This window comes from Strix aluco, chromosome 20 (genome assembly GCF_031877795.1).
Source record: "Strix aluco isolate bStrAlu1 chromosome 20, bStrAlu1.hap1, whole genome shotgun sequence".
NCBI lineage: Eukaryota > Metazoa > Chordata > Aves > Strigiformes > Strigidae > Strix > Strix aluco.
This window is the reverse complement of record NC_133950.1, coordinates 13,119,718-13,144,695: the sequence shown is the minus strand read 5'-3', so window position 1 is coordinate 13,144,695 and position 24,978 is coordinate 13,119,718. Positions and strand designations below refer to the sequence as shown.

At 48.3% G+C, this 24,978-nt stretch overlaps 2 protein-coding genes across 8 annotated transcripts in view; both read right to left on the bottom strand.

The window, feature by feature from the left end:
• SEC16A (SEC16 homolog A, endoplasmic reticulum export factor) overlaps positions 1-8,536 on the bottom strand; it is a 31,444-nt gene extending 22,908 nt beyond the window's left edge. The window contains exons 1-3 of one of the 6 annotated variants that reach the window (XM_074846634.1): positions 8,109-8,267; positions 1,390-3,966; positions 91-621 (exon numbers count right to left, since the gene is read on the bottom strand). In XM_074846634.1, the coding sequence (XP_074702735.1) occupies positions 91-621; positions 1,390-3,894 (3,036 nt within the window). In that variant the 5' untranslated portion in view covers positions 3,895-3,966; positions 8,109-8,267. Of the gene's footprint in view, positions 1-90; positions 3,967-8,108; positions 8,319-8,408 lie in introns of those variants that run through there. The other 5 variants (XM_074846630.1, XM_074846633.1, XM_074846629.1 and 2 more) reach the window with 5 other exon arrangements.
• A 4,260-nt stretch (positions 8,537-12,796) lies between these two features.
• NOTCH1 (notch receptor 1) overlaps positions 12,797-24,978 on the bottom strand; it is a 44,168-nt gene continuing 31,986 nt past the window's right edge. The window contains exons 20-34 of one of the 2 annotated variants that reach the window (XM_074846015.1): positions 24,787-24,940; positions 24,334-24,518; positions 24,013-24,145; positions 23,441-23,698; positions 23,217-23,329; positions 22,115-22,686; positions 20,957-21,385; positions 20,015-20,163; positions 19,181-19,397; positions 18,749-18,839; positions 18,308-18,473; positions 17,257-17,552; positions 16,767-16,914; positions 16,557-16,654; positions 12,797-16,103 (exon numbers count right to left, since the gene is read on the bottom strand). In XM_074846015.1, coding sequence (XP_074702116.1) covers positions 14,631-16,103; positions 16,557-16,654; positions 16,767-16,914; positions 17,257-17,552; positions 18,308-18,473; positions 18,749-18,839; positions 19,181-19,397; positions 20,015-20,163; positions 20,957-21,385; positions 22,115-22,686; positions 23,217-23,329; positions 23,441-23,698; positions 24,013-24,145; positions 24,334-24,518; positions 24,787-24,940 — 4,482 coding nt within the window. In that variant the 3' untranslated portion in view covers positions 12,797-14,630. The remainder of the gene's footprint in view (positions 16,104-16,556; positions 16,655-16,766; positions 16,915-17,256; positions 17,553-18,307; positions 18,474-18,748; positions 18,840-19,180; positions 19,398-20,014; positions 20,164-20,956; positions 21,386-22,114; positions 22,687-23,216; positions 23,330-23,440; positions 23,699-24,012; positions 24,146-24,333; positions 24,519-24,786; positions 24,941-24,978) is intronic. The other variant, XM_074846016.1, reaches the window with a different exon arrangement.

Sequence of the window (24,978 nt, the reverse complement as noted above, 5' to 3'; positions counted from 1 at the left end):
TTGATCATGACAACTGTTTAAACTCGTAATTCAAAGATGAAAATTGCTAACACATACCAAGGGGGGAGGAAGGGAAAAATAACAATTTACCATGTAATAAAGATGAGCTGCTGTTCTGGGGTCTGCAGGAGGGTAAGGCGGCGGATATGGAGGCTGGTAAGCATCGTAAGGATGTCTGTAGTAGTAGTAAGGGTTCTGGCGTGGACCAAAGGCATCCTGAGGAGTCTGAGGCAGGGATGGACGCTGCAGATCTTGCTGCGCATTTGGCATGACTGACTGACTGGTGGTGGTAGCAGGGGCTGTGGAAGCTGGAGCACCCAACGGCTGTCCAGATGCTGGTTGCTTCTCAGGACTCATCTGATCATACCTTGCTGTCAGCTGTGCTGAACTTGCCTCTTGGGGACCCACAGGCAGAGGATGGTTACTCAGCACCTGGTTCTCACGCTGCTGTGATGCCTGCATGGCTTTAGTCCCTGTGGCAATCTGGTAGTTCAAAGGAACTGAGGACTGCCCAGAAGATGGTGGCTGCTGCATTTGAGCTGCCTGCATTTGTGGTTGAGATGTCAAGGCTCCCTGTACAGCTCTGTCTGACACAGCCTGATGCTGTACATCTTTTGTCACCTGTTGATAGAAATGTTGTTTGTCATGCATCTCCGGACCCACCTGACCAGTACTACCAGCTGACTGTTGAGGATATATGGGACCACCAGAAAGTGACTGATTATGCACCTGTACAGAATTACTTGCACCACTTTTCTCCAACGTCCGTGATACTGTGAAGTCGAGCACTCCAGCAGCTGCTTCTTTGCTATTTGAATGATTTGCAGATTCATTAGCCTGTGCTACAGAATTAACAGGGAGGACTAGTGCACTTCCACTTCCACTGGGGAGATTCGTCCCAGGAGAAACAGATGAGTTAGACCCTGGCTTGCTAGCAAATTCAGGAACAAAACCTTCCATATTAACATTCTTTTGCCCTTCTGGAGCCAAATTAAGCGGAGTTTTCATAAGCAAGTTTGCAGGCTGATTAGAAGCAGTATCAGAGGAACTAACAGGGCTTTGTAATAAATTATGCTTTAACAGATTAGTATTTGGAAGTGCATTAACTAATAGAGATCCAACTTGCATCACAGGTAATGGCACGTTTTCCCCAGAAATGATCCCACCAGCATGTGAAGTCTGAGGACCCATTGCAGGCTTGTCCCCAACCCCAGAGTCCTTCATTGGCTGACTGTTTTCATTGCTGCTTAGCTGATTAGATAGAGAAATAGAAAAATTAATTGGCTGAGCCAAGTTATAGTTTTGATTAGGCTGAGCAATCAGGATAGGCTGATTTTGCAAAGATTCTGTAGGTGGAGAAGACAACAAACTTGCATAACCAGAACTTGCCTGAGACTGAAGTGCCTCCTCTTCTCCCATTTTGGGAGGATTCTCAAGATTTTCAGAAGATATATTTCCATCTTGGGAAAGCTGCACAGCAATAGTCCCTGGTTTACTGGGCTGCTGATTAGACAGGCCTTCTTCTGGTGGCTGAATGACTTCTACAGTTTGTTTGGCAGGGACGTACACTGCGGGAGCAGCAGGAGCTAGAAGAACATTTCCCCCAAAATTAGGTAACTCATTATGAGCCCACAAAGTTGTTGCTGGGCTATCACACTTCTTAACTGCTCCCTGAGCTCTTGTGGAGGACCTTCTCTCAGATACTGATTGTATGTTCTCTATCACAGGTCCAGAGTGCAACGTATTTCCAGCTTCGCCAGGGACTGCAAGAGGCAGTGGGTGTACCTGAGGCATGAAAAGAGTTTCCAGATTATCTGGTGGCTGTTCAAGATTACCAGGGGAGGCAGCCGGCACGGCTGTATTCTTCTTGATATTCTTTTGGTTTGAGTGGTTCTCTCTCAATTCAACCACCATCTTTGCTTGGTCAATCTCTGCAGGTTTTATACCAACGCCATGGGACCTCACAGGTTCAAAAGAACTATTTGCACTTGTCTGAAATACCCCTGTAGGCTTAGGAGGACTTGGAGTTGGAGGCTGGGATAGATTACCATGGTAGTTCTTGCCCAGGTTTAGCTCACTTGAATCGCCTCCCAGAGGAGAGGAGTCAATCTGTTTAAAGAAGCTAGTGGAAGATTCCTCATCAGGCTTCCCGCTTTCCTGTTGAATAAACGTACCAACTTGCTCTTGAGGTCTTGCTGAGCTAGAAGCGCTCCTATGGCTAATGTTGCTATAGTTTGAAGACACACTATCTGGTCGGACAGGGTGAGGTAATGAATCAGGTGCCTCCAAATTTGGTCCTCCTTCAGCATGGCTGACAACAGCGTTCTTTGGAAGCATCTGACCTGGAAAGGATCCGTATCTGTACAGATCAGGACCAGCCGTAGGGGACGAAGCACTCATGTTCTGTGGTTCGCTTGGCAGCACTTCTTGATTCTGAATGCACTCCAGGTTCTCAACATTTTCATACTGTGACCCACCATTCCCAGATGCATCACCTAGACGTGCCTTGTCGTCACAAACAAACATCGAGTGCTTAGCGGCCTGTGTCTCCTGATGACTTACAATTTTAGGAAAGTACTGGACATCCATTCCTTTTTGTATCATCTCATTGGCTGAACCCATCTGTGCCTGAGAGAGAACATTAGTTGCAACCCGCTGAGGATGCGCTGGCTGGTGATACAAGGATGTTGAATTTGCTTGACAAGCATCAAACTCCGCTTTCTCAACTATGTAATTTTTTTCAGATGAAAGTATTTCTTCATTTTCTGCTTCATCTCCTTTGAAAAACATGGAGAGAGTTCCTGAATCTCGATCTGTGGGAATAGGTCTATTTGATGTTTCAGACACATCTGGAGACGGGTTTTGGGGGTTATTTTCCTGAGCTGTGGGAATGACAAAACTGGAGTCTTGCAATGGTGGCTGTGGGTAGAACTGTTCCTGGTATGGTTGACTTAACCAAGCGTTAGTCATTTCTGTGTTCTGCCTAAATGCATTTCCAGGCTGGATGTTGTTCATGTGATGACTGCTATTTGCAGAGCTGTTTTTCCCATTCTTTTCACAACCAACAGACAAAGGCGCTTGCATGATATTTTGTGGAATACCTTGGTGTACAGGACTCTGCTGTAAATTTGTCTGCGGAGGAGGATGAGAAGTGCTAACAGAAGACTGAGAAATGTTATGAACATCAATCTGAGAAGACGGCTCAGGATAGGGCACAAAATTTCGAACTGGAGACTGCAGGTTACCTTGAACAGGCCTCCACTGAGACACAGGCTGCTGAGGAGGTGGAGGGAAGAGTGTAGTTACATTGGGTCCTGAAGGAACATCATTTGGATCTCTACTAACATCTTGTCTACCTCCAGGTTTGTTCGATGCAGACACTATTCCAGGATGCACGCTGAAAGAATTTTCAACTGCTGCTCCTGTATTATAATGCAATGGTACTGCAGGCCCATGGAGTCCAAGATCTGCATGTGGATGCACTTCTGCAGTACTATTTATAACATATCCTGGGGACGGTGAAGGAATCGAAACATTAGAAAACGTACTGGTATTTATTCCTGGTTGAGCTACAGGAGCTGATAAAGACGTGTGCAGTCCATGAGGATTGTCCCCTGCACGTGACTGTGAAGTATGCACAACGGCTGGCTGCGGAAACACTGCTGGGGAAGAACTTTGCATAACCAAAGCATTGCCCTTGGATGGATTATCTAAAGAGGAACCCTGGGGAGTTTGTCTGCCAAATGCAAAAGGGTCTGTCACAGGCTGCACTGGGGCAGCTGTTGCATTTGCTCGTTTACTGAGCGAGCTGTTTCTCCAGTACATGTTCCGAGCAAGGCCTGCGGGAGGTGGAGCTGCCGCTCCTGCTGGAACAGTCTGTGGAGGCTGCTGCATGGTGGCCTGGCAGGGTCAGATGCCAGATGACAAACTAGTAGTGGATGCTGTAGACAGATTCCTTCCTGCGCCCTGTTAAGATAAAACAGATGACAAGTCAGTTTCCTTGCTTGCAATACATGCAGCACTTCAGCAATTTTTATTTTAGGAACAAAATTACTCAAAGAACTTGAAGTGAAAAATATCTCTCTCTTCTCCAGAATGCATAAGAAATTTACACAGGACATTGTATTTCTAAATCCAAGTCCAGTATTAATGAAGTTTAATGCTGTGTGGTAACAATGCACATTATTTAACAACCATATTAACAAATAGCTCCGAGTAATTAAACACAGTTCAGTCCTGTACAACAAAATCTCAAACTGTTAAAGCACCAATGGGGTCATACTGTTACATTTCCCCAGATTTGTTTTAAGCAGAAGTATGCATCAGAGACAAGACACAGCAGCAGTCAGCCTACAATAGAACCTGCAAGCACTATGGCAAGCTCAATTTAATTATAAAGAGTTGAGAAATCATTATCTAACTCTAATTCTGTCAGAGACGATCTTCAGCTCTGTTGCTCAGTGTGAATGAATCTTTTCACAGGTAAGATGAGAAGCGAGCACTCAAGAAAGAATTCATCAGATGTTATGCCCTTCAACAGAACACAGTCCATTTTTGTTTTAATATAAAAGAAAACATTGTGTAGGACAGTAATGTTACTTATTTTGAGAAAGGTGACTGGGTTTTCATCACAAATCTTCTCTCTTCTAGACAAATGCTGCATAATAGTAAAACTGTATTTAAGAATATAAAAGTCAATCGACTCCCCTCACCTACTAATTAATTAATGTTTTTGCTTTAACACTAGCGGGACTTTGGCATAGTATCAGAGTTATAGCTATATTTCAGGGTGGAAAGGACAGGCACAGAAGTATTCCAACTCTGTCAGCAAGAACTTCAAACAATACCAGTTAGGAATCTGGTACATAGTAAGCTCAGTAAAATAATCAGGAACATGTATTTTTTAATTTTATCACCCCTTAATCTGGGGAGGAGGGAAGTTGACAAATCTAGAGTTCTTCTTCAGTACTTGTCCAGTTCAGCTCAGTGAAGCTTTAGCAACATGTGATAGTCTTGTTCTCTAACAGCACACAACAAATATGGTTTATATCATGTAGAGCGAAGTACCCACGGCAATTGTTTCATACCAGCTGCACTTCTGTTTATAGAAGACAGACAAAAGCTGTGCAATTTTTAGTTGGTTTTGGTGGTTGGTTTTTTTAAGATTCAGCATCTAGTCAGTAAGAGTAATAAAATGGGAAGCCAGAAAAGTCAGATGTTTGTAATCAAGCCAAAATTTTAATAGCTATAGAGAAGTCCAAATGCGAAATACTTCTGGTTTCTATTTAACAAAAATACATATTGAGTGAACACTGTGTAACTACATGTATTTCATAAAGATTTATAACTAAAAAATTCCAGTAAAAAGCATACTGACCAGTACCACAGCATGATCTATACAGATTTTATTGGACGTGAGTACAATTTACCACAGGGAAAAATCTCTTCTACTCATCACTGCAGAATCCAACAGTCTTACGTATAATCCAGGTCCCTCACTCAGAGGGCCTCAGTCAACAGAGTCTCCCAATTTCTCCCCCATATCCATATATTTCATAGCCATATCTTAAGTTAAGACCTTGCAAATTTGTTAAAATTTGTGTTTTGTTAAAATGGGGAAGAAGACCAGAGAAACTGACTTCAACAGAAAAGCATTCAAATAGAAAAAGCTTCATTAGTTTCATGCATTACTTCCATTTGTCTTCAACATTCTTTTTAAAACACAGCTGCCTGTTGAATTCCTATCAAGGAATACTTACAAAAAGATTTCAGCACTTTGCAATCTTTTCTCCTATTACGATACCGAGGTGAAGGTTTTCCAGCTGGCCATGCTTACTGCCAACCATGTTATCAGGAAACCCTGCCCAGACACCCACCTCAGTTTCCACATGCTTAAGAAAATCCAGGTTGTTCTGGACATCACCGTTTATTTTTCATCATGTTCTTTACTGTATCAACCTAACTGCAAAAACTCCTCCTTCCCCTCTAAATAAACTAGTGGTTTTGTGTGGCACACTGGGAAGTGGGGAGGAGAAAAAACTAAATCAAACATCTGCCAAGACAGTTACCTCCTGGAAAGCACTAACTTAACTGATCAAATCTTGGTACCTACCTAACAGTTCTGTTCTTAATAGAAAAGTTGTTTCTGAAATACAGTTGAGCACAAAAACCAACTGTTTCTACAAACTTAACTGCCCACTTCCAAATTTCTAATGTGGACTCCATTCCTTACAGTGTCTTATCAGATGTACACAAAGAAAAAAAAAAAAATCCTAATACTTTACCACATTTCTGTAACAACCAGTAATACTAATTAGCTAACTGAAGTAAGCGTAGGGTTCTACTTTAAAGTGCTGGCTTGCCATTCCTATAAACAAGATCTCTACCGTTGCGTTACAGAGGTTCAATACGAGGATATCAGATTCCTTACAGGAGGAAAGTTAATATTAACAGACTGCACACAGCATCCAAGATTTGAAGAATTAAGTCCAAATAAAATGAACATGCCCGTGTCAGGTAATTTAAACAGAAGATATCAACTCAGTGATACCGACCCTCCCTGCCTCCAATCCAGTATTAACAGAAATGCTGATTTTAATAAATTTATAAATGAGAAATAACTACGTAAGTTAAAAGCAATCCATCTCTGCTTTATTTAATTTGAAAATTCTTAACTTTCGGCAGGTTTATAATACATAATGCAGAGCAGCCTACTAAACATTAGTCACCAGAAAGAACGATGGCAGAAGGTGTTTCCAAACATGCCAAGAAAATTTTACCAAAAAGGAAAAAAAAAAAAGACTAAAACTACCCTCTAGACAAGGCCATCAGTAAGTTTCACCTGACAAGCTCTATAGCCATGATTAGTTTTAAACTCCTCTGTGAAAATTTATCTGCACGAAGGAATAATTTACATGGGGGGAATTAGTTTAATCCTATCTCCAAGGGATATAAGCTAAATAAATTACTCTTAAACAAGAATAAGTATGCCCACAAAGCAGGTTACAGAGTACTAATATTAATTCTCATGTGTGCCTGCCTAGATATATACATACACGTGTTTGCACACATGTGCACGTAACAAACAATAAATAACATGTGCACGTAGACGGATTCCTACCAACAAGAACAAAGTGAATAAAAAAACCTGCTGCAATCCCAAAGACAAAAACAGCTGGAAAATGAGATTTGTATCTTTAAAATCAGTATCTGGGACACTGTTTTTCCACGTTTTTTCGTCCATGCAGACAGCTGAACATCTGCACGCATTTGGATGACACTCAGACTGAACATATTCTACATCTTTAATACTGCTGATAGCTTCCCACCAGCTTTTTCATCAATGGCAACCAATTACAAATATTATTCGGCAAAAGGAGCTCTTTGGGAATCAAAACCATGGAGCTTAATATGATGCACAGACAGCAGCAGCATAAAACATTCCCATTTGTTTTGTAAGGAAGACTGACTACCAGTCCATCACAACAGCAGGTCCTGAACACTTTCAGGCAACTGTACTACTGAGTCAGCACCAGTTACTACACCAATAAAGCACAGACCTATGACACTTGACAAGTCGAAAAAACAACCCTGAGTTGCGAGAAGTATTATGTCTTGTCAAAGGAAATAGATGATAACTAACATCAGGCGATACTTTTACGGCAGGATCTCTTTTTCTCTCCCCCACCCGATGAAATATTATTCGTAACGCCTGCAGCGTGAGCGCCTGTCCCACCGTGGCACTCGAGGCGACCCCGAACAACCCAAACCCTGCAGGAAAGCCGCCTGGGCAGCACAGCCCCGCTGACTGCGGCGGTGCCTCACCGCTTCGCCCCTCCTTGCCGCACCACAACCCGCCCCAACCGGGACCAGAGGCCGAGAGCCGTGACTGCCAGCGACCCGCGGCCCCGGGTGCCGCCGCCCTGAGGCACGACGGGCAGCCCCAGCCGCACCGAGGGGGCACCGGCCGCCGCCAGCCCCAGGGCCCGCACCTCAGGCCCTGCGCTCCTCACGCAGCTCACCGGGATCTCCAGCCCTCCCAGCCCGCCGTGCCCCTTCCCTCAGCCGCCCCTGGCGCTGCGGCAGCGCCCGGCCCCGCCCCGCGGTACCTGGCAGCCCCCCCCGCCGACAAAAGCCCCTCAGCAGCGGGCGCCGCCCCCCCTCAAGGCCGCAGCACCGGCCCCCTCCGCTGCCGCCATCTTGGAACATCCGGCTCGGAGTTCCGCCGCCGCCGACGTGTCACGCCGCGTCGCGCGATGACGTCACGGCGCGTGCGGGGCCCGGCGCCGCTTGTTTGTGTTTCTCCCTCGCCGGGCTCCCCCCGCCCTTCCGCGTTCCTTTAAAGGGAAAAGGGGGACGGCAGAAGTGTCGGAGGATAAAAAAAACACCACCATAACGCACACCCGAACCTGAGGGCGGAAGCGGCCTCTACAGCGTCCGCTCGCAGCGCCGCGGCTTGGCGCAGGCGCAGTGCGGCTGCGGGCTCGGGCGTCACCGGTTCGAGTCCTGGTCTGGGGCGGCTGCGGGCGCGGCTGCTCTTTGCGCTTCCTCGGCTGTCCGAGGCCCGGGCCGCGGGCGTGCCGGTGGGGCCCTTTCCCACCCGTCCACCGCGGGCCTCGCTCCCACCGGTCGGGGTTCGGCGGAGCGCGGCCCTGAGGGGATCCTTGTCCCCCCAGGTAGCCGCCGGGTGCGGCCCGGCCGACCGTGCCCCAGCACCGCCGAGCCCGCGGGTTTGCCGGGGCGGGTGCAGTGGCGAAGGCGGCCGCCAGGGCGGGACAGAGGACCGCGGCCCCGGCCCTCAGCTCGGGCCCGGTTCTCTCAGGGCGGGAGCTGAAGGCAGAGGGGGCCGGGGAGGGAGCAGGGCGGTTCAGGAGGCTGCCCCGGGGCGCTGAAGCTGGCAACGAGAAAAAGTAGTTTTTTGGAGGAAAAGGCAAATGTAAGAGACTGTTACTTTCTGCAGAGCAAGGGCCCTGTCCCACGGGGGGTTAATTTGTGAGGGGATGTTAATTATGAGTCGTGCCAACGCTTGGAAGGCCGGTGTGCGAGTGTCCAAAAGCTGCAGGTGCCTCGGTTCAACCCTGCTGCATAGAGCCATGGGATGCGCTAACTTCAAGGCTGCACTTCTCCAGAGAACCGTGTGTTTGTCTGTTTGGTTTTCTTTTTTAAGACGAGATCGTGACGTGATATCAAACAGTCTAAAGATTTTACTCCGTGCAAACACAAAGCGTTTAAGGGGGGAGTCCCCGTCCCCCCTGTTACAGTGTGAGGATGTGTCTCATTTACAGGCGGTGGCCACTGTGCTGATATTGTCACACTCTGCACCCAACAACAAGCCTTTGTGGGGAAAATACAAACGACCTAAACAAACATCTTAATCAAGGGTCATTATCAGCGAAAGAGCTGTTTCTGCACGCTTGATCATTAAAGCAGGGTAATATCCTCAAAGCCCAGTCCAAGCAGGAGAAGCAGCACTTTGATGCTGGTGTGGGAACCAGAGGCAGCGCTGTGATTTTTAAAGTGCCTTTCATCTCCCTCTTTTGTAGGAACATTCTTATAAACCAGCTTGTCAAATACAATTTCCCTACACCAGCATGAATTGCAGATAAAGCCCTGGTCCTCCCTTGGTATTTCCCCCAACAGGTGTAATGTGAGGAAACATGATTTTAATTAGCCTGATTGGCTTTTTAAAAATACATCTGCATGTAAATACCATCAACAGCTTACATCTGTATCTATAGCCATACATTTACACTACATAGCTAACCCTCTTACACACCTATACACATACATACACAAATCAAAATCCTAATGATAGGATCTCACCTTTGCTGTTCTCCTGATAAGTGATTGTGAAAAATTGTCACATTAAGACATTCAATCCCTTTTTACCCTGAAGCCTTCTAACTGATTTTCTGTACTCAGCAAACGCAGCCACTTCTGGACTTGAGAGTGACCCATGACAAACAAAAAGGCTTGCTGGCGGGAAGAGGACAGCGTGTGTCCTTCACTCCTGCTTTATCAGCTTACTTGGGGTACAACACAAATGACACTGACCTTTTCCTGGTAAATTCAGACAATTTATTCAGCCTTCAGGTTGCAGGCAACCATAAACATAGCTCTGCCCCGGGAGCTTGCTGTTAAAAGGATCATTCTCTGAGTCTAGAAACAGGAAAAATGGCTAAAGGAGAGTTTTTCTTATGAGTGTTGGTATTCTCTATCAGGTTAGCCAAGCTGGACAAGCTGAGCTTTATTTATCCATTAAACTGAGCTTTATTTATTTGTTACTGTGATTATTCAAACTACCCCAGCCACATTAACCCATGTGTAATTCGAGAGAGGCTACACCTTACATGAATTTGGCTCCTTTTGTACATTCTTAAGGGGGTGAGTTGAGCTGCAGTAACAATTCAGCAATCAGGGTTCAAGCAGCTGTTAGCAACTTTCTGAGCAAACACCAATAGCCTGGAGGTAAAAGCAATACAGAGTAGCAATTTCTAAATGTCCTATCTAATTGAGCAGGAATAATGAAAACAAAGAATAAAAAAAACAAGCCCTCCAGCATGTAAACAAATAGTTCAGGTGCACTGATTCCTCATAGCATCAACAACTTACCATCGGAATAGCTCTTACGCAAACACTTCCTAACCCTTCCCTTGACCTGGGATATAATTTTGGTGCTTCTCAGCCTTTTTTGCTTGGAACGCTGAAACAGCTGTGCTTGCCATGACCCATTCATTCCTCGGCATCTTCTGGTGGTATGAGAGCTTGAAATTCAGCTCCCAACATCTTTATCAACATGAGGAAAAGATGAGCTTGCAGTTGGACAATGTGGGTTGGTTGGAGGTGATTGGGGCAAGACAAATCCTTCTGGATGGAGAGTTGGTGGGAAAGCCCTAAGTGTGGAGGGAGGGTTCAAAAGTGAGGCCATTCCTCTCATTCCTCACTTATCTTTGCCTTGATCCCAGCTGAGGATCTGTGATTTCATGATCATCTCGTGTACCCACTCAGGAAAGCAGGAACAAGGAACTGGCAGGAGTTTGTTGGTCACGAGACACCTTCAAAAATGTAAGAGTCATCGGGGGTTAAATGCTTAAAACCAAAACTGTGTATCCTTACTTCTCTACTGCCTAGAAAACCTTTTCTGACTTCTCGTTTGAGTTACCTTGTGGCTAATTTATTAGTATCTACATGTGCCAATGCAGACCTTTTAGTTTTGCCTCTTTCCTGGTATTTAGCCCCCTCGCCTCCTTCTGTCCCTCCAACCCACCCTCATGGAAAAATCACATGCTTTGCAGCCTCTCACTTTTTAAATGATCCACATGCGTTTAGTTGCCTCTTGCAGTGTCATGGTGTTTTGCGCATCCTCATAATTCCTCTTTTTCAAATCCATTCCAGGCCAAATTCCTGCCTTGACCATGAGTGACTGTCTCCCAGTCTCAGTGGCAGTGCCCGCAGCCAGCCACGGGCACCAGCACTGGGACGTGTACGTGTGGGAGAGACCTGGAAGGATGGGCTGTGTGGGAACATGGATGGATTTTCCCAGACCGATTCATGGACAGCACACGCTCGAATCGCAGTGAAGGCAGACACACCTCGTCTAGTGTATCCCAGATGGGGTACAGCGAGACCCAACTGGAGGGGAGAGCACGTCTCAGGAAGCCCAACTCCAGGGTGTCACTTGGGGTAACGAGATCCTCACTGTTGAACCACATTTTGCAGGGGAAAGAGGCGTTTGTCCTCAATTAAAATACCCCTTTCCACGGAGTTTGCAGGGAGCGTGCACTGGCACATCACCTCCCTGACCTCTGAAGGTGCCGCATTTCACTGCTGCTGCAGCACCAGCTTCTGACTGGTTGTACAGCAAATGTCTGGCAGCCCTGAATCCGTCTGGGGCTGGATACCGGGTACATGCACACACATGCCCATTCCCTCCCCGGCTGCAGAGTGGAAAATACCAGCATTCCAGGAGTTATCAGGCTTATCTGATTTGGGAGGAGGTCCATGACTTGGCTATTTATATCCAGTTATTTGGGGACTTTGCAGCTGCATTTGGACTACAGAGTCCCTGTGGGGAAGAGACAGAATTAAATTAAATTACCTTAAAAATCTCGAGTGCAGCAAGGAGAGCAAACGTTTCTGTGCGGTGTTTGTGCCCGGAGTGGCATCAGTGAAACCTTCCCTCGGGTCCTGCTGCCCCTCGGCAGGGCCATCGGATGGCTTCCCAGTTCCCATCTGTGCAAGCCACCGCATCCAAGAGCCCAGCCGTATGCTCAGCGCCGTGTGTGAAGTAGCGAAGCACTATACATAACCCTTACCACCCCTCGTAGAGGGCTCTGTTTCCATCGGTGCTGTGTAATTCAAAGCACGTGGCCATTTTTTACCCTTGGCCTTCTCATCAGCCAGAGAGTGCTCCTAAAAAACTGATCAGAAAGCAAAGTTTTAAAGCGACAGATTACAGTACTTTGAACGTGCGTGAGCGACGTGCTTTAAAACAACTTTTCAATGTTTCCTCTGACCTATGGCAGAGGCCTGAGGGGACACCAGAGCATCCACAGCACAGGTAAAGGGCTACCTGGGCAGAGCCCCTCCTGCCTTGCTCAAACCAGACGTTCCAAGTCAGTGAGAGTTTTGCACAAGTTAAGGAGAAAGTTTCATTATCCAAATCCCTGCTCTGAGCTTTAACAAGACGTTCAGAAAGTGCCGGTACTTTGTGCCGAGGCAGCCCTGGGGTATTGAAAGACAGCAGGTATCAAAGCCCAGATTTCAACCACTCTGTTACAAAAACACTAAGTTCCAGTTTTAGTAAAATCTAGATGCCCAGAAGCATCATTTATTGCAAATCAGTTAACCAAAAAAAATACATCATTTTTGCAAACTACAACTTTGCATGTACATAACTTTATTACAGAAGATATCTTTTCTTAAACTACACTCTAGTTTATAAAACATAGGAAGATTCAACACCACGTGATGTTTTTATCACTCATATTAGGCATGTCACAAGAACAATGGTCTGAAATGTTAACTAAGATGAGTGCTCAGCAAGGCGCTGTGCCTTGAGAAATATCCATTTTATTTGGTGTTCTAATAAAAAGGAACGAGGAAAAGGAACCCTTTCCTTAGGTTTTCTTGATTAACTGCTCTCTATTTGCCTGTCCCATACACATATCTAGTCTTAGGGTGTCTGCTTGCCTTTGCACCCGAGTGAGTGATATTCCAACACCTCTATAAGGTGATATATTTATGATATATTTAAGACTTGCTCATTTAGATTTTTGAAACAAAATCCACCTTTTCTTAAAAAAAAGATATTTACAAACATTAAATCTGCCACAGGCTTATACTATATTTTACATGATACACAGAAAGAGTGTACATCAATATAAAAAAAGATGCATCACTCCGGACTAACAAGAACAAAATGTTAACGTTTCACAGCACAGACTCACCTGTGCTGTCCTTCGCCCTCCTGTTTAGCCAGTCCAGCGTCCCACCAAAACCAGCAGCGCTTTCCACTGAGCACCCAGCAGTTGCGCTGCCAGAGGAGCCGGACACGGGCGAGCACGTGGTGGTGGCAGTGTTACAATGCTTTGTAATCTCACTCAGGTTGTCTGCATTAATAGACACGCCTTCTTTAAAACAGGCAGGCCATCCTTAAAATAAGGATGTGGTTTACAAGTTTATATTGGCATTTATTTCTTAAAGAGTTACTCAAATGCAAACACGAAAACAAAAAACAGTAAAGATACTCAAAGTAAAATTAAGTCTCCTTTGTGTATAAACTCCACAGTTATGGGTTTGGTATATACTCCACAGTTATGGGCTTGCTCTCTTAAAAATTTGGCAAATACAATTGGTGGGGGACAGTACTCATGTTTTGTAGGGTTATTTTTTTTAGCTTAGAACCTGTTCTTACAGGTCTATAATCCTGATTTTATTTTTTTTTTAGATCATAAAAATCATTTAAATATATATATTTTTATATATATAAAAACAAGAGAGAACAAAAATTTCTATTATCAAGGCAAATGTACAACTATATAATACTGAAATTTAAACAAAGATTCATGACTGGTACCATAAAATGTCCTATCAGATATAATAGCAAAGGAAACATTTTAGAGTACATTTCAAAAATCCATCCATACTTAATTTTTTTGTTTTCCACCTAAGGAGTAGTATTTTTAGTCAATTTTTCCCTCCCCTTTTCTTTCTCACCTCTCTTTCTGAGTTGAAAGAGAAAAAAATAAATTAATGGCATTTCAGAATCACAAATTGCTGCTTATAGCTTTACATAAACATTTCCTCTCAAATCAAACACAGTGAACCCCCCCAAACAAAAGAGAATGTCCTATAAAAACCTAATTTTTTGATTTCTTGAAACACAACTGGTGTCCCACATTGAGTTCTTAACAATAGAACATATAAATAAAAAGGCAGTGTTTTCATGTAAAATAAAAAGTACATAAATAAATACTAAAAAAAAAGGAATTAATTTGTCTTTTTATTTTTTTTTATAAAAACATATTTTAAAAGGATCCTTTAATAAAAGCATCCGATGTCCTTTAAAAAAAGATCTCCCTCAAGCTTCTAACTCCCACTGAGCACCAGCGTCTCTGAAACACCGTCTTTTACTTGAAGGCTTCGGGGATGTGTCCCATCTGTGACTGCATACTCGTGGGAGGGCTGGAGATGCCCTCAGACCAGTCGGACACGTTGGAGTGAGGAGACGAGCTGGACCACTGGTCCGGCGACTCCGGAGACGGCGTTAGGAAAGGGTGGTCGGGCACCTGGAGCTGGTGGCTGGGGGTGTTGTCCAAGGGGGAGGAATAACTGTGCTGGGAAGGTGGAGTTAGAAACTGTGTGGTGGTCATGGGCTGGGCGAGGGAGGATGGCAGAGACGTGGGCAGCATCTGGGAATCTTGAGGCAGGATGGTGTGGACTGCCATGGTGCTGCTGCTCACCGGCTGCATGTCGGGCTGGCTCAGCTCCGTACCGAGGAAATTTTGGCCGATGTGGCCGCTCGCATTGGAGCTGGGGTTGTGATGCTGCTGCGCCTGCTGCTGCTGCTGCGCCTGCTGCTGGGGTTGCTGCGGCTGCTGCTGCGGCTGCATGTTTTGCTGCTGGAGCTGTTGCTGCTGCATCTGCTGGAGCTGCTGGCTCTGCATCAGGTGAGGCTGGGAAGCCAGCCGGGTGTTGGGCATGGCCTGGTAGCTCATCATCTGCGACAAGCTCGTGGTGGGCAGGCCGTTGTGCAGGGAGGTCATCATGCCGTGTTGAAGGTTTTGCGTCTGCTGATGCGCCCCTGGTTGCATGTTGCCTCTCATGGGGTTGTACTGGTTCTGGACCATGCCGTTCTGCAGCCTGGTGAGCCAGTCACACTGCCCGTTCAGAGCGGCCGCTCCGCCAACCGAGAAATTCATCGGGGCGTTGCTCATCACCGTGCTGGGGCTGGAGACGGGGAGGTGGGAAAGGCGCGGCGGCACCGAATCGAAGGCCATCCTGCTGGAGTTTCCCATGGCCATATCCTGCTTCCCCGCCATGTTGAGGTGATTGATGCTCATGTGGGCATCAGGCATGCCTGGCAGATGATTCAGAGGCATGGAAGGGGACTGCTGAAATGGAGAGGTCATCAGCGGAGGAGAGGCGACATCTGACAGGTACCCATGGGGCGACTCCAGGGAGTCCACTGGTGACAACACACTGGAGTTGTCAAGCAGACATCCTTTTCCATCTTGTGACTTTTTCCTCCGGGCTTTGAGGTCTTTGGCATCCTTGCCGTTGCAGCTCAGGCCCTTGGTACTCGGCTTCCTGGCCTTCTTGCCCTGGACGGCAGGTTTCAGGTTGCCGATGTAGCTGTTGGGAGAGCAGAGTGGAGGGGACAGCGTGGGTGCTCCCAGTGGGCCATTGTGCAGCGGTGGGCTCCGCACCAGGTTGTACTCGTCCAGCAGCCTCACGATGTCGTGGTGCATGCGCTCCTGGGCGATGTCCCGTGGCAGCCGGTCCATGTGGTCCGTGATGTCACGGTTGGCAAAATTGTCCAGCAGGACCTTGGCGGTTTCGTAGCTCCCTTCTCTGGCTGCGAGGAACAGTGGGGTCTCCTCCTGGAAACCCAGCAAAGATGGTTAAGGTTTAAGTTCACAGATTGTCCTGGCTAACACTATTGAGAGCTCCACGCCCAACACCGTGCGGTTGGGTGGCAGAGATGGTAATCGACTCTCTGGTGAGGTCTTGCTGCTGCTTTTTCCTGCCCTGCTGAGCCATATCCTTACACTGGTCTCAAACCAGGAACCCTACGAGTGGCTCAGAACACGCGAGGAGATGGCCACACCAACGCCGTATCATACTGTTCACCAAGCACCGCACAGCCCCTCAACATCACCTGCAGGACCAAATCCCACAACGCTTCTTTGAGCTAAATCCAGCAGCTTCATTCACAGCAGAACAATCTGATCAGTCCCAGTGCCAGACAGTGTTGTACTTTAGGCACAAACTACCCTTTAACAGACTCCCCAGATGTTTCTTTCCTTGCCTATGTCAGCCCAGGAGACCCCTACCTTATTATTCTGCATATCCTTATTGGCACCATTCTTCAGGAGGACGACTGCAGCTTCAACATTATTCACAGCAGCTGCCCAGTGCAGTGCTGACTTGCCTACAGAGAAAGATCACGAAATACAACACGCATCAGTGAGTGGTGAGAGTAACAGCAAGCAGCCCTTTCCTTCCACCTCTGAGGGAGCCTGTGTTTTAGTTGCCTGCAGTACCTAGATCATCCACGGCATTGACGTCTGCGTGGCAGTTGATGAGATCGTCCAGCATGCCCTCCACAGCCAAGCGAGCAGCCAGGATCAGAGGAGTGGTCCCGTCATGCATTCGGGCGTCGAGATCGGTTGCCCTGTTCCTAATCAGGATCTACCACAACAAGGGCCAAAGCGCAGGAAACACAAACGTTAGGAGGGACAGAGAGCAGACACTCAGCCAGGTCTCAGGACCTGCCACCCCCTTTCCAGAGGCTGGTCCCTCCAGTCCCCACTCCCAGTTTGGGGGTGCACATCTGAGGGCAGTGACGGGGTTGGTGCTTTGCTGTGCCCTGCCCTGAGACAACAGGTGCTTCAGTTTTCAAGACTTTCACCCCGCATCTCACCAGGACCAGCTGGAGACCCTACGATAAGCTCAGTTGTGTGTCTGACTCAACACGTGGCACCAGTATTTTCCCCAGAAAACCCCGAGACTGGTGGCAAAAGGATCAATTACCTGGAAGACTCCTTGGGCATCGGCAGAGACGGCAGCATGGAGGGGTGTCCTGCCCATGTTATCCTGGATGTTTGCATCAGCACTGGCTTCCAGCAGGCGCTTGGCAGCGTCGGAGCGGGAGTAGCGGGCAGCCAGGTGAAGGGCCGTCTCGCCGGTGCGGTCAGTCTGGTTGTGTAAGCTGGCGCCTTGGTAAATGAAATCCGAGATGACAGCGGGAGCATCGTCTTCCTCTTCGCTATTACCGGTCTCCAGCCCTCCTCCGCTGCACGAGGCGATCATCAGCGGGGTGAAGCCATCTGAAAAGCACAGGGGAACTCGGTGAAAAAAGGCTTTTTACCCTTCTGTAATGCAGGCGGCTCAGCAAAATGCTCTGTCTGCGATAGATGCTTATTCTCATGGGTGCATCAAGACTGAGTTCCTGACTGGTTCTCAACATCAAACACGAATATCCTTCCTCTGATATGCATCTGAAATTCCTTAGTGGTATCTCACCACTCATGGCTTTTCCTATTTCATCTGCTAGCTTGCACACACTTTTAAAGACAAGGAAAGCGTTAGAAGGTGTGAGGTGCAATTTATAAGGAAGGTTGCTCAAAGCAAACTTGAGTACAGTATAGCACAGCCTTAAATATTTCTATTATTTCAGATGACAATTTCACGGATATGGGGAAGACCAAATGTTTGTAATAATTTAAAAGCCTATTAATTGTTAATAGAGTTAAAAACCTGAAAAGAAGATTGTGAAATGGGTGGAGAGGAATCTAGGAGTGGCAGAGAGAGACAGGCTGGATGATTAAATAGGCACTTCTTCTGTATTGTCTATTTTCCATCTCAGTGATTAAACAACAGAGATCTCGTGTAAAGCCAAATGTGACAGGGTCTGTCTCTAAATCATGCACAACAGGAACCACACGATGCAGAATGGCTATCAGAGACTCTGTATGAGAAACAGAGACAGGTAGGGCTGCCTGGGACTGCTCATCTGCAGGGGGTAAGGGAGGATTTTAGATGAGCTGACAAGCAGCACGGAGGTGAAAGGAGTCCACCTTACCGGGACCTCTGACGTTGACATCCATACAGTCTGCATCGATCTCCCCCTGCGGTGGAGTGGGTGCCATGGAGGATATGCGCAGGTCCGCGGCGTCCAGGTGCTGCTGGGTCCACTGCCTGTGATCCGTCTGATCGTCCGTGTCCGGCAGCATCGCCTGCTCCTCGAACTGCGGAATGACGGCGGGAAGTGAGCACCGAGCAGAGCGTGCGAGTCGGGGCGGGAGGAGGGGGCTGAGCTCTGGTGTGGGAGCTCTGCGAGTCTCAGAGGGGCGTTTGTCACACGCAGGGTTGCAAAGGAGCCGGCAGCAGCGATGCATCGCGCTGACTGGGCCCCCGAGGGTCCCCCCGCTCTGCTGCTTCCCGCAGCGCTCTGCTCCTTCCGTGACAAAACCCAGCGGGTGGCTGCTGGCAGCACAGAAAGGGAATGTGGCAGTGAGCTTACCCTGAACTTCTTGGTGTCCAAGGTCTCCTCATCACCCCACTCATTTTGGTTGTCATCCATCAGCGTGCCGTCTGAAGCATTTTTGAGGGGTCTTTAAAAATAAAACCATACAAAAAATTAGCTCCTCTGCAGGAACTAGTCTGTGATAGGGTGTTTATCTACATGCACGAACTCAAAGAAGAATCAACAAGGCATTTGCAGGAGGTTCCCCTCGGGTTGCCTTTCATTTTCCACCAAGTGCAAACGGACCATGAAGCATTTAAAAACCTCCTCCAGATGGGAACACTGTTTTCCCCATGCAGAACTGATTTTTCTCCTCCCCGCTATGCCAATATGATGCACTAGAGAACAAAACTCCACGGGGCTCTTTCAGAAGAGCCCCGAGCAGCCCCACTGCACTGTGTTTAACGGGTTAGCAAGCAAATTACTCACTTGAGTCCAACAGAATCCTCCCCAAGTGGTTCTCGTCGCTTCTTCTTGCTCGACTCTGTCACTTTGAAGCCCTCTGGGAACCAAAGCTGCCCATGCTCCCTGCGCCGCTTACGAGATACCAGTACTCCCACTCCAATGAAAGCAAGCAAGACCAGCACAGCCCCCACCACGTACATAGGATACAGCTGGGAGTTCTTCGTGGGCTCAGCTGTTTCACCTACAAAACAGTGGGGCACAAGGAGATGCTGAGACATTAAGCTGCATAGCAAACCAGTGACAGAGTGGAAATGAAGGAAAATTAGTTAATAGAGGTACCTAAGTCTGATCTAAATCAGCCCCCCCAAAATAAGGTCATTTTATACGCTATTAATCAGAATTGCAAACTATCGGCAAATTCTCGGCTGCACAAGCCAGCCTGCATCAGGAGACAGCTTCACTTTTTTCTCCTTTAAGGAAAAGGATTAGCAAACTTCAAATCATTGCGCTTGCATTGAGCTGTTAAGACAAAAGGATTTAGGGGGGATTTTCAAGATACAAACTTCAACTCCTTGCATGTCACTGATTGATTGGAGCGGTTGGGTTTTCTTTTTCTTTTCTTTTTTTTTAATAACTTTTATAGTGATAATGATTTTGAAATAAACCTGAAATAAGCAAAAATAATAAACTGGTTTTTTGCAATTTTTTAAAGAACAGACTTAAAGAAAAAAAAACCAAAGATGCAAGGCTATTAAAACCAAACTGTGCTCAAGTGCAGCCAGCTGACAGATACCTAAACATGGATATGGCTGGAAAGTTTTGGCTGTCTCTCCTCCCCAGCCGACCAGCTGTACTTACTTTTAACTGCTTCTATTTTGTAGGGTATGTTCAGGTTGCCAAGGGAGGCCAAGGCACCCAGGAATGCCGCCACATCAGTGGCACTCTGGAAGCACTGGGAAGACGACTGGATGCACTGTCGGTTATCAATTTCCAAGTAGACAATGGATCTGTGCAAGACAAGTCAATGAGAAACACGGAGAAATGACCACACTGAGAAGACAGATGAGCCCTGTCTCCCCTCCTTAACCCCCCATCAGTGGGAATTAGGAGGTGGGAACCCATCTCCTCTTTTCCCTGTGGCACAAGCCCTGCAGCAGCTCGCACTCACGGTCTATTGGATTTGCCTTGATGAATACTGTGAAATCTAACTCATCTACAGGAATGGAAGGGAGTCTCTGCTTCACAGTGTTTTAAAATGACCCAGACATTACAGTATCTTAAATAATGCTGTTTGGGAGCCTTCAGATCTTTTCACATCAGTTTCGCTGCTCTAACTCCTTTGCTTTCGGTGGCTTTTGATTGAGCCCACAGAGAGGGAGAAGGTTAGATCTATATGTTTATATCAAAGATCTCCAAACACAGTTTGCAGTAATTGAGTTTTACAACAAAGCTCTAGAAAGCATTTCCCAGGGAGAAACTGAGGCTTAACTTAACGACTTCCTGAAGTCAGACAGTCAGTCAGGCCAACCTCTGCTTCCAGGTCCCACCCAGCCCAGCCCCGGCTCCCAACAATACACAGGACTCCTTCAATCGTGAGAGTCGGCGCAGCATTGTGTCAGGGATTCCTGAGTGATCACTCGCTTTTCCCACATGAGAGCAAAATCCGGTTTCTATTCACACAGAAAGCAACGTCTAAATACAATTATCTGGCCTACATCCTTCCCTTTATAGTGTGTTACTATTATCAACACAGAAAACAAATGCTGCTCAGTGAAAAAGGAACCCATTGGTCCCCCTTACCCTCTGATGTCCATCTGATCGAGCTCTCGCTTCTGCCTTCTGCCAGCCCTGGAGTAGAGGCTGCTCTTTACTTTGTTGATGACAGCACTAGACATATCTGACCAGTCCTCTGTTGACCTCTTGATATAATGCTTTTTCAGCTCCTCCTCATTGCCATAGTATGGAAAGATCATATACTCTCCCTTGGGGTTCTTCTTGAAGACCACGTTGGTGTGCAGCACGCGGCTCAGCTCCCGCAGGAAGTTGAAAGAGTTGTTCTTCAGGTTCTCGGGGGTGATCAGGACCACCACCACCAGCGTGCCATCTGCAAGCTTCTCTGGCATGTTGTTTGCACAGTCCAGACCATCCCATTCGCACTCAAAATTATTGCAGCCCTGGTCACAGTGACCATCTGAGAAGTGATCTTTGCAGTACTGATCATACAGAGGGCTGGGCAGAAGAAAAAGAAAGGCAGAAGAATGAATTAGACCAAGTGTTGTGCATATTATAACCTATCTGCTGAGACAATAAGCGGTGGTCCACAAGGCCCTCTTTTTTGTATAAATATTCTTCACCCTGATAGACACTAAGCCAGTTTACAGAGAAGGCAACTGTTTCATGCAGTGCTGTGAAGCCTTCACCTCTCCAGGTGAAAGATGATAGCAGCTGTTAAATTACAAGTTGCAATTTAGATGCCAGAAAAAGGCACAAATTAACGTGACTCAGAGAAGACATGGGGACACAGAACAGTTACTCAGACCACAGTTTGTCCAGGAACCTGGGATTAAGCTCCTGCTGTTGCCAAAGATGGTATTGGGTAAATGCCCAGATGTTAACATCATCATGTTTTCTGGCTGTTCCTCCATCTGGGGTCTCCCTACACTGAAACTCACGGTGTTACTACTATGAGTTGGAGAATTCACTTCTATGGCGTGATACAGGCAAGCCACCAGGAACGAGCCAAACCCAGAGAGCTTCCAAGTGTATATAAACTTGGTAAGACCACGGGGAAGTGTGGTTGCTTGAGTTGCAGCCCCATAGGCAGCAGAACAGAATGCAGAGAGTGAACAACAGATTTGCACTTAGGAGCTTTAGCAGATGCAACCAGAAAATACCCCCAGACGATCAGCACAGAGGTCACGGCTTTAAAACAAGAGGGGCAATGAGCAAGTCACTTACTTGCACTGCCCTTCGTATTTCTGGCAGTCAAATCCATCGTACAGGCAGCCAGCATTATTGCACTGAGAGTCGCACTTGCCATCGTTGAAGTACTTCCAGCACTGCAGAGACTGGGAACAGTTCTTCCAGGGGTCATTGAAATTGAGGGAGCAGTCGCCCCCGTCCCAGCCGCAGGCGTGGTTGTTGCATTTCCCATCGCAGATCTTGTTGCCGGCGTACCCCGCGCAGACGGCGATCTCGCACTTCTCCTCGATTTTGGGTGGGATGATATCCTGCCCGATCCCACCTTGGAAATCAAAGTCGAGGATGTGGCAGTTGAGGCCGTTGAAGTTGGCAGGGCAGTTGCACCGGTAGTAGGGGGAGGCATCGCTGAAGAACTCGCAGGTGCCCCCGTTGTAGCAGGGGTTGGATGTGCAGGGGCTGCTGGCCGGGTACTGGCACTCGGGACCCGTGAAGGCCGGCGTGCACATGCACTTGGAGCTCTTGTGGATGGAGATGCAGGTGCCACCGTTCAGGCAGTGCAGGTTCCCACAGGTGCGGGAGTCATTCTCGCAGGTGGCACCCACGAATCCCTGGGGAGGTGACAGCAAGGAGGGAGTCAGAATCACCGACGCTGTCCTACGAGCAGCCTAACACACGCGTGTGTTCTGGGAAACTCGGCACAAACCCAGTGAAACGGGGCACGCTTCTGGCGCGTCCTCGGAAACTAGTGATGGGTGAGAATAATCTACAATGGAAACGCCGTTAGAGCATCACCCTCAAAATGAAGGGAGCTCTTCTCCATAGCTGCCTGCTTCACCTTCACGTGGTGCAAATAATGGTCAACCAGGCAAGAGTCTGTCCTACAGAGCTGTGCATCGTACCTGCAGGGCTGAGCCACCTCCTTCTCCCTGACCCTAACCTAGTCTCCTCGCCGGTGAGGAGGGTGCACATACATGGATACGCCTCCCTCCAGCGAGCACCCACAGCAAAGCATCTTCCCCTCCACGCTTACCCCGGCTATCCCAGCTGGGGAAGCCTCAGGGGCTAAACTGGCCCCTTGTCTGCCCGCAGGACCTGTGCAACACCCCAAGCTCAGCACTGGAGAGGAGCAGAGACCTACCGGGGGGCATTTGCAGATGAAGCCACGGCCGGTGTTGCTGGCAACGGCGCACGTCCCACCGTTCCTGCAGGGTTTGCCTTTACAGCCGTCCACCACGGTGTCGCAGCGACGGCCTGTCGAGGGAGAGGAGCGCATGAGGAGCAGAGGAAGGCGGGCGAGATGCTTGGAGGGGACTGGGGGCTGCAGGGCCGAGCGCTGGGAGCTGGCAGGGACACGGTGCTCACCTGCGTAGCCAGGTCGGCACTCGCATTTGTAGTCATTGACCCGCTGCACGCAGTTCTGGGTGCCGCGGGCGTCGCAGGGGTTGGACAGGCACTCGTTGACGTCTCCCTCGCAGCGCTCCCCTACAAAGCCAGGGGGGCAGATGCAGCTGTAGCCACCTACCCGATCCGTGCACTTGCCATTGTTAAAGCACTTGGGCCCCAGGGTGACAGGATCAAAGAAAGGGCTGCAGTCATCCACATTGATCTCACAGTGCACCCCTAGAGAAATGGGGGAACAACCCACACAGCTCATCAAACAGTATCGGGGTGCCTGGTGGTCCCTCGTGTGAACCTTCCCTGCAAAGGGGCTGAGCCTGACCAATTCAATGGCAGTCTGAGCCACCGCTCTGGCAGGAGGCACGCAGCACCGCGCAGCTCACGTCCAAGGTTGCGTGGCCTTGATGGCTAAGCTCGCAAGCAAACACAAACCTCGACTGTTGCATTTGCTTCTGCTAGCCCGAGCAGCTAATGAGCAGATACCAAGGATATCTGCACTCAGCCCACTAATGCCCCAGCCTGGGGAATTAATTTACCTTGAGTTCCTCTGGGGCAGGAGCATTTGTAGGTATTGATGAGATCGATGCAGGTTCCTCCATTCTGGCATGGGTGGGACAAGCACTCATTGATCTCCTCTGAGCAGTTAACTCCATGATAACCAGCCACACACTACAACGAGGGAAGAGGGGAACTATCAGTGAGGTTCACTCAATTCCCACACAGCTGCAGGAGCACAGCCAGCACGCCGGCCTTCAACTCCATGAAGGGACACCGAGCCAGTCTGAAGCTCCGTGGGCAGCAGAAAGGCAGGAACTGGTGCTTTCTCCCTGTGCATCTCTGCCTCCCGCAGCACCCACCTCACAGGAGTAGCCTCCCAGGTAGTCTGTGCAGGTGGCTCCGTTCTGGCAGGGGTTGGGGGAACACTCATCCACCTGCTCCTCGCAGTAGCTGCCGGTGTAGCCGGCCTGGCAGCGGCAGAAGTGAGTGTTGCCGGTGTCCACACAGAGCCCCGAATTCCTGCAGAGATGTGCTACATCGATACCTGCCGGGGAGAGCAGAGTGAGATGTGGGGACCTCGGTGACACCCAGGCACCGCAGGGCCACGTCCTGGCCACCGCATGTCCCACTGGGGATCGCAGCCAGGACTGCAGCCTCATGGAGTGCACGTTACAGCAATCCTTGAGACCGCTCTGGTTGTGCCAAAGATCCTCACCAAGAGAACTGAGCGTGTCCCTGCTCAGAGCCCACCATAGGGACATCTGGGGACCCCTCCCTGGCCCAGTGAGGCTCTACACATGGCAGGGACTGACCTTGCTGCTTAGCAGCCACCTCGCAGGAGACACTGGGGACATCGCAGTACAGCCCTGTCCACCCGCTGTTGCACTCGCAGCGGTACAGGTTGTTGGTCTGCCAGCACTTCCCTCCGTTTTTGCAAGGAGAGGAGTCGCACCAACGCACCAGGTTCTGGGGGGAGCAGAGCAAGAGGTGGGGGTCAGGACCCA